Raw genomic sequence first — 7,666 nt, forward strand, 5'->3', positions numbered from 1 at the left:
TCCTTTTGGAATGGTTTGAAGAATTTTTTTAGTGTTAAATTGGAGTGTTACGTTTGAGAAAGATACACTAAGGAGTGTTTTATGTATATTATATTAAGGTGTTACACCAAGAAATTTTTTTTGAATGTTATATTAAAGTGTTACAAAAATGCTAAAGATTTCAAAAATTTTACTAAATGTCTCACATGAGTGTGAGACTCACATGGGACCCACACGGCATGGGTCCCACATCCATGTGAGATATTTGGTAGAAATTTTAAGGTCTAGAGTGTTACGTTTAGAAAAAGTACACTAAATAGTTTTTTTTTTTTTTTATATATTACGTAGAGTTTTACGTTAAGAAAATTTTTTAGGGTGTTACGTTTGGAAAAAGTATACTTGAAAGTTTTTTTATGCGTTGCATTAGAGCGTTACACTAAATAGTTTTTCTACAAGTGTTATATTGGAATGTTACGTTTAGGAAAAATATACTAAGAATTTTTTTTTGAGTGTTATGTTTAAGTGTTACATTAGAGTGTTACAATTCAAAATTATATATTTGTCCAAAACTTACTAAGGAATTTTTGTACTTCTTTTAAATGTTTAAAGAATCTCACGTCTTTTTAAAATGTTTGAAAAATTCCATATTTTAAGTCATTTTTATACTTTTGAAATAATTTTCAAATAAAAAAATTCTTATATAAAAATTCATCCCAAATTTGATTCTTGTAGATTGTGTATTTTACCTTTTTAGCACAAAAAAAAAAAAAAAATATAAGAGAACATAATAGAAATAAGAGTATAACTATAAATTTATTTTTCAAATAGTATATTAATTCTACTTTGTTTAAAATCAATGTGAATAATTGGTCTATAAAAAAATCTTTAAGACTAAATGGATCACCATTCCTTAAGATGAGATTTATAGGTAAATTTTCCTTAAAGTTACTCTTGTTTGGGACATTGGTTTTAGTTAAAAAGTTAAAAAAATTACTACAAATTGTCACGTTATTCTCTTTATATATATATATATATATATATATTTTTAATATAAAAAGTTAAAAAGTTAACTAAAATGATAAATTCTGGGAAAGTTATTTTTCAATTGGGCCTTTTTGGGAGGAGATTTGGCCCTTTGGACAAGAAATTTTATTTTAGGCTTTTCGTTTGGGCCTTTAAAGAAGAAGATTTTTGTAGGAGCTCTTGGACAAATAGCTATGATGTACACATGACTATATTTTGTCCAGCCTATCAAGATGATACTTTGGGCCAAATATTTAGGCCCAGGCATGGCCCAAAACTTGCAATTCAACCCAAAGCCCTACCAAAGATACCATACCCAGCCAGTAATGCAGCTCGACCACTTGAATGGGCCCCCAATCAACCCATCAGTAAAAGATGGGGACATGTGATAATGTCTAGGGTGGTCTCCTATTTGTTGTAACTATTTGACATTACTTGAAGGACATCTCTCATAGCCTTCAGTCCAATATAACATTACTTGCAGGACATCTCTCGAATGTCATAAAAGATGTACCGAAATTCTATATCACCCCAATGGGTTTTAGGCAATGGGGGAGCTACAAAGGAGCCAGGTGGGACACGTGTTCCCCTTTAACTTTGCAATTTTTTTTTTTTTTTTTTTGTGTGTATATAAAGAAAATAATTAACAAATATAATATTTATATAGAAATAACATCTAAAATTATTTTTTAATGGCATTTTTTTATTAAGAAAATAATGATAATTGTTTTGATTGAAAATAAAAAAATTACAATAAACCACATTATTATGTATGAAAACTATACAATAAAAATTCAGTGCAATAGTAATACCAAATCATCACTATTATCTATATATATATATATATATTATTATATAATCTGTCATTAAGTATACAAGACTCTTGTGCATCTCCTATAATATCTCGGTTATATAATACTACCATATTTTCAATTCTGATTTTTCACAAAACCAATTGTAAAAAAAAACAAAAACTAAAACTTTTATATTAAATGTTTAAGATTTCCTACTTAATATTGATTTAAAAAAATAATATCTATCTTTATTGATTATCAGAAAAAAAATTTTGAAATTTTAAGGTAGCATTTGGTAACATTTACATTTTTAGTTTACGTTTACAAAAATTTTATAAACTGATTTTTGTTTATTTTTAAAAAAACATAAACTACAAAGCGTTTGGTTTGAACAAAATGCTTGAAAAATTTTAAAAACATAAATTAAAAATATGCTTGTTCAGGCCTAAAATATTTATATTTGTTTTTTATTATTTATGACAATCGGATCATACACATTATAATTGGGAAAAAAAAAATAATTAAACAGAATTATTTGAAAAAAAAAAATTCTATAAACTCATTTTTTGAGTTTATATTTTTTCTCAAATTTATAAACTGAGATGACTATTTATAAACTAAAAAATTTATGAAACATGTTTTTAAGACAACTTTTAAAATGTTTATAAATATAAACTAAAAACGAAATAAACGGGTATAAGGCCCTTTGAATTATTTTTTTTGGGTTTCATCACTGGTTTTAGGAGGGATGATAAAAGTTCCAGCAAGTGGTGTTAGAGTCTAATGACCATGGGCTCGAGTCTCGGGAGTGCCTTAGAGAGATTGTTGGTGTACACAATGCCGCTACTTCACGATGACACTCATCATAGCTGCAGCCTGGAACTGACCTCTCTCGTAATAATGATCTAAACAAGCTCCAATCCAATTGTAGATGGAAAAAATTTGGATATGTATCAACTTACCAAGCCAAAAAAAATCATGAAAAGAATTAGAAAAAGAACAAGAAAAAGAATGCTAGAAGTAATTGGGGATTATTCTAAACAAAAAGTAAGATCGACAGGTTACAAGATCTAACTGTATATACACTCCATCACAAATGGAAAAAACAGAAGGAAAACAAAAAGGAAAATCAAATTCTGATGTTTTCCTCAACAATTTTGTGCAGACTAATGGAATCCTCTGGAACCTCTGGATTGATAGAGTTCCAATCTAGTTTTTGCATCGGTTAGCAGTGTTTCAGTTAAAGAATCTTGAGTTAAATGCCCCTGTTTTGAAGCCCACTCGATCACTACCAACACCTCTGCCTGAGCCAGTGCCTCATTATCTGGTACGTGTAACGCAATGTAACCTAGCAAAATCAATGCCAGTGGCTGAACCGCTTGTTCACCAAAGTAGACGATTTGGATCAAATGCCTAGCACCACCTCCATCAATAATGGCCTTGGAGTGATTAACATGGAGATAATTGTCGGTTTCGGCGAATTTAGTTAGTGCAATCACAGCATCTTTAGTATAATCGGCCTCTGTATCCTCCAACAATCGAACCAGAGGGGGTATCATTCTTGTTTCCGTGGCTCGGAAAGTCCTAGCCAAGTGCCCGAGTGCTCTAATGCAAGGTATGAGGAGGTCCGAGTCTGCTTTCTCGATAATTCTAAGTAACTGGTCCACAACAGCATTACAAGCCGGTGAATTGGGCTTGAAAGCAGACCGCCTCAGCTCTGCATTTTGCTCAGCTACTGCTGCAATTTCCATTAGTGCCATGGCAGAGTTGTATTGGACTTCGTCCGGGCCTTTTTCTAACAAAACCGCAAAACACAAAAGCGCTCTCGATTCTGTGATGCTATTGCATATGGCAGCGTTACCGGAACAGAGGTGCCAAAGGGCTCGAGCTGCCATAGCCTTCATTCGAGCTTTTGTTATTGGATCTTCACATTCCCTCCCCTTGATGCTACTCCCGGCTAACGAAACATGCGGGTTGTGGTTAGACGTGGCATGGTTGGATTGGTTTAGTGCATTGTTTTGTTGTTGTGATGGGTTTTCTTTAGATTGGGTTTTCATGGCCAGAGTGTTAGTAACCAAATTGTGAATTTGGGTCTTGGTTTCTTCGCCGGCTGGTCGAGGAATTTGACTAGTGAATTGCTTCTCATCTTCATCCTGCTTATTGCCATTGTTGGTGGTGGTGGGATTGGCCGTTACGACGGTGTGAATCGATATGCCTTGTTTGCTTGGAATAGTGTACTTGCTATGTTCTTCAATGGTTTCGAAAGCTAGATGACGAACTAGTAACCGAATTGTGTTGTTTTGGACGAAATGGTCTTGACATTTGGGGTGATTCGCAGCTAGTTCCGACACAGCCCAAGCCACCACAACTTGAACCTTCAAGTGACCTTCTTTGAGGATTTTCGCAAACACCTGGCACACACCACAATTCACAATGTGTTCGACGCTTTCTGGGTCACGACCCAGAAGTCCAATCGCTCTCGCAGCGCTCTCTTGACCCTCCAATCGTCCTTCTTTCGCCAATTTCAGCAGCGCCGGCACACCTCCTTCCTCGATGATCAGCTTTCCGTACCGATCATTGTCACTGGCCAACGAGACCAGAGAAGCCGCCGCATCGGCTCGTTCGTCGATCGACCCAGAACACAGAATCGCGATTTGTTCCCAAATCAAACACAAAATTGGCTCGTTTGCGGCGATCGGAGGGAGACCCAGATAGTCGTCGTTGCTATCGTCGGCGGGGGAGGAGACTCGGAGGAGCCACGACACGTCGCCGATGGAGTTCTCGAGCTGTTGCGAGGTTTTCCTGAAAGCGGCTTGGGGGATGATGGTGAAGACTCGCCGTAAGCCGTTGGCTCTGCACTTGAAGACCAGGCTGAGAGCTTTGCCGAGGACTTGCTCTGTGTCGTCGATGATGCGGCGCGTGGGGCGTTCGTAGAGGTCGTTGCTCGCACGCGCCGCCTGCCGGAGTAGGGCCGCCAGCTTTTCTGTCTTAGCTTTGATTTCTATGCATTCTGTTCTGTTGTGATTCACATTGTTCGTGGCTTTGGTGACTTGGTCTGCTAATTGAATCGGCTTTGCTAGGATTTGCTTCACTATGTCCGCCATGGACACGGCGGACCTCTATGGAAAAACCCAAAAAGAACTCAATTTTGAGGGAGGAGAGAGGATGAGAAAGATGGGTTTTGGTAGATGATGGTGAATTTGGAATTTGGGTTTTGGGTTTTGTGTTTTTGTTGTTTGTCTGGGGGTTTTGGGAATTGGAATTGTGGTTCTTTCTGTTGTTGCCATGCAAGGGTGGTGGCTGTGGGGGGTGGGCGTGGTGAATGAGTGAATCTAAGGAATGTGGATCTGCAAATGGTGAAACGCAAATCTCTATAATTTTTTGCATTCATGAATAAAACTGAAGTTAGAGTCTTATTTATAGGAAGTGTATTGGTTGATTGATGTGAACTCTAAAGGCGCAATCAACTGGTGTAAAGTAAGGGAGGAAAGAGAAAGAAAGCCCCACGCTCTTCTCGCACAAGGATTGTACTAGTGATGTGATATTTAGTCATAATCTATTTTAATCTATTTTTTTTTTTTGCCACATTATTTAGCATTTTATTTTTATTTTTTTATATAATTTATTTTTATAAAAAGTTAAAAAGTGCGTTTATTTAGGGCATCCCAAATCACTCTTTATTTCGAGAAGTGCGTTTTTAAATTTTTTTTAAAAAAATAAAAAAAAATTAAAGGGGTATTATGATTAAATTAATCAATAAACTGACTTGTTTTTTTTAGCTGTCAAAATAGGCCTTACACATGCTATTAGACCATCTCCAACAGTTCATTAAAGTTTACATCAAATTTAAAATTTGGTGAAAAAGTTACTGTTTGGTGTTCCAACGGTTGCACCAAATCAATATCAAAATGAGATTTCACCAAACAATTTATCAAACTGAGGACAGAATACTGATTTCATCAAAACACTGTTTGTGACCGTTGGGGGAAACCAACCGGTCGACCACCAAAAGGTTCAAACAGTTCCAAGAAAAGGTTCAAACAGTAAAAAAAAAGAAAAAAAAGAAAAAATTTGCCTTACTGGTCGACCACTAAAAGGTTCAAAAAATTCAAAATTTTTTTTTTTTTTCGCCTAACCGGTCGACCAACTGGTTGTCCCGGCGCAAATTTGATGAAAGTTCACCGTTGGAGCGAGTGATATTAGATTTGGTAAAATGGGTCATTTTTTACTCAAATTTGATGAAAAAAGAAATACACTGTTGGAGATGCTCTTAGTAACAAAATTTAATCACTGTGTTTGGTTTGAGTTTTCTGGATTAAGTTTTTTGAAAATTTAGTTTTTTGATTTTCGTGTTTTTTTGTTTTTAGTGAATATTTTTAAAATTTTAAACATTTTTTTTACTTTTTTAGATGCACCTTACTTAGATGTGTCTAAAAAGTAAAAAAATTGTTAAAAAATATTTTAAAAAATTAAGAAATACATAAAAATACAAAAAATGTATTAAATTCTTGTATTTTTTTTTATATTTTTGGTATTTAGTGAAATTTTAAAAGATTTTTTTTACAATTTTTTTACTTTTTAGGTGTATTTATGTTAGGTGTGTCTAAAAAGTAAAAAATTTGCATAAAATATTAAAAACATTCAGTAAAAACAGAAAAACATGGAAAATAAGAGTGTAGAATTTTCTAAAAACTGTTTTTAAAAAATGGGAACCAAGCAAAGTGAGTATTTGGTTTGGTTTTTAAAAATTTGTTTTATTTCTTTTTATAAAATTAAAATTAATTTTGTAAAAGAAAGAAAAATAAAAAATATTTATTATTTTTGTATAATTTCATCTTTTGAAAGGTCATAAATAATTTTTAAAAATTTTAAATTATATTTTTGATATTTATTTTTATCAAACTAGTTTCTATTTTTTTTTTAAATCTAAATTTTTTTCTAAAACACAAACCAAACATGATTCTACAAATAAAAAAAATTAAAAATCAAGATAATCATATTTAAATTTTTTTTATTTAGATTTGAAATAATAATCTAATTAGAAGATTTTATAAGATGAATAATTTAAATTATTAAAATAAATTTCGTGTTAGATTTATTAGACTCTCCTGTTAAAAAACCTACTTCTCTGAGTATTGATATTTTCAAAAAAAACAATGTTATATAAATAATTTTTTTTTAAAAATCCTGATGTATTACAAATTAGTTTGACTTCTTTTGGGAAGTCAAGTTTGGAACTTTTTTAGTAGTCATAAAAAATAAAATAAGTTTTTTAGTTTAATAAAATAAAACGTCACATTCAACTCATAATTATTACATTTTTTCTCTTATAAAAAAGTCAAAAAAGCTAAAAGTCCTTCTCAAACGAAACTTTTTAGCCCTAAGCTAAAATAGCTAAAAAAACCAATCCACTCCCAAACGAACCTTTCTTATGAACAATTTGATTCTACAGTATTTCACTCATTTTAAATAAATGGTGGTGATACATGCACCAATTAATATACACACTAGTATATCAATTAGTGTTATATCATTATTTTAACCCTACCTATTATAGAAATTACAAATATTAAAATTTTTTAAAATTATATTATATTATCTGTTAATATACTAATTAATATATTAATTATCACATATAATATTATTTTTAAATAAAATATAAAAATATATATATATATTTTTTTAAAACAATAAGAGCCAATAAATGTACATAAAAAAATTGGAAACGCACATTAATGATGATCGTGGAGTAGTAAAAGTAGAGTGAGAAGGTGACGTGCTAACGTTTCAAAGAGCATGGCACATTGGCAGGAAGATCAATCGCCCATCTTTTGTACTCCGCAATCGGAATCTACATCTACGTCTACATC

The 7,666-nt window shown here is 32.5% G+C and overlaps 1 protein-coding gene across 1 annotated transcript; it reads right to left on the bottom strand.

The window, feature by feature from the left end:
- Window positions 1-2,829: 2,829 nt before the first annotated feature.
- Window positions 2,830-5,236, bottom strand: LOC114291173 (uncharacterized). The gene has a single exon (XM_082913848.1). The coding sequence runs from the start codon at window positions 4,898-4,900 to the stop codon at window positions 2,963-2,965; it is 1,938 nt and encodes a 645-aa protein (XP_082769974.1). The 5' UTR covers window positions 4,901-5,236; the 3' UTR covers window positions 2,830-2,962.
- Between the last annotated feature and the right edge of the window lie 2,430 nt (window positions 5,237-7,666).

This window comes from Camellia sinensis, chromosome 2, assembly GCF_055761805.1.
Source record: "Camellia sinensis isolate YWXY chromosome 2, ASM5576180v1, whole genome shotgun sequence".
NCBI classification, from domain to species: Eukaryota; Viridiplantae; Streptophyta; class Magnoliopsida; order Ericales; family Theaceae; genus Camellia; species Camellia sinensis.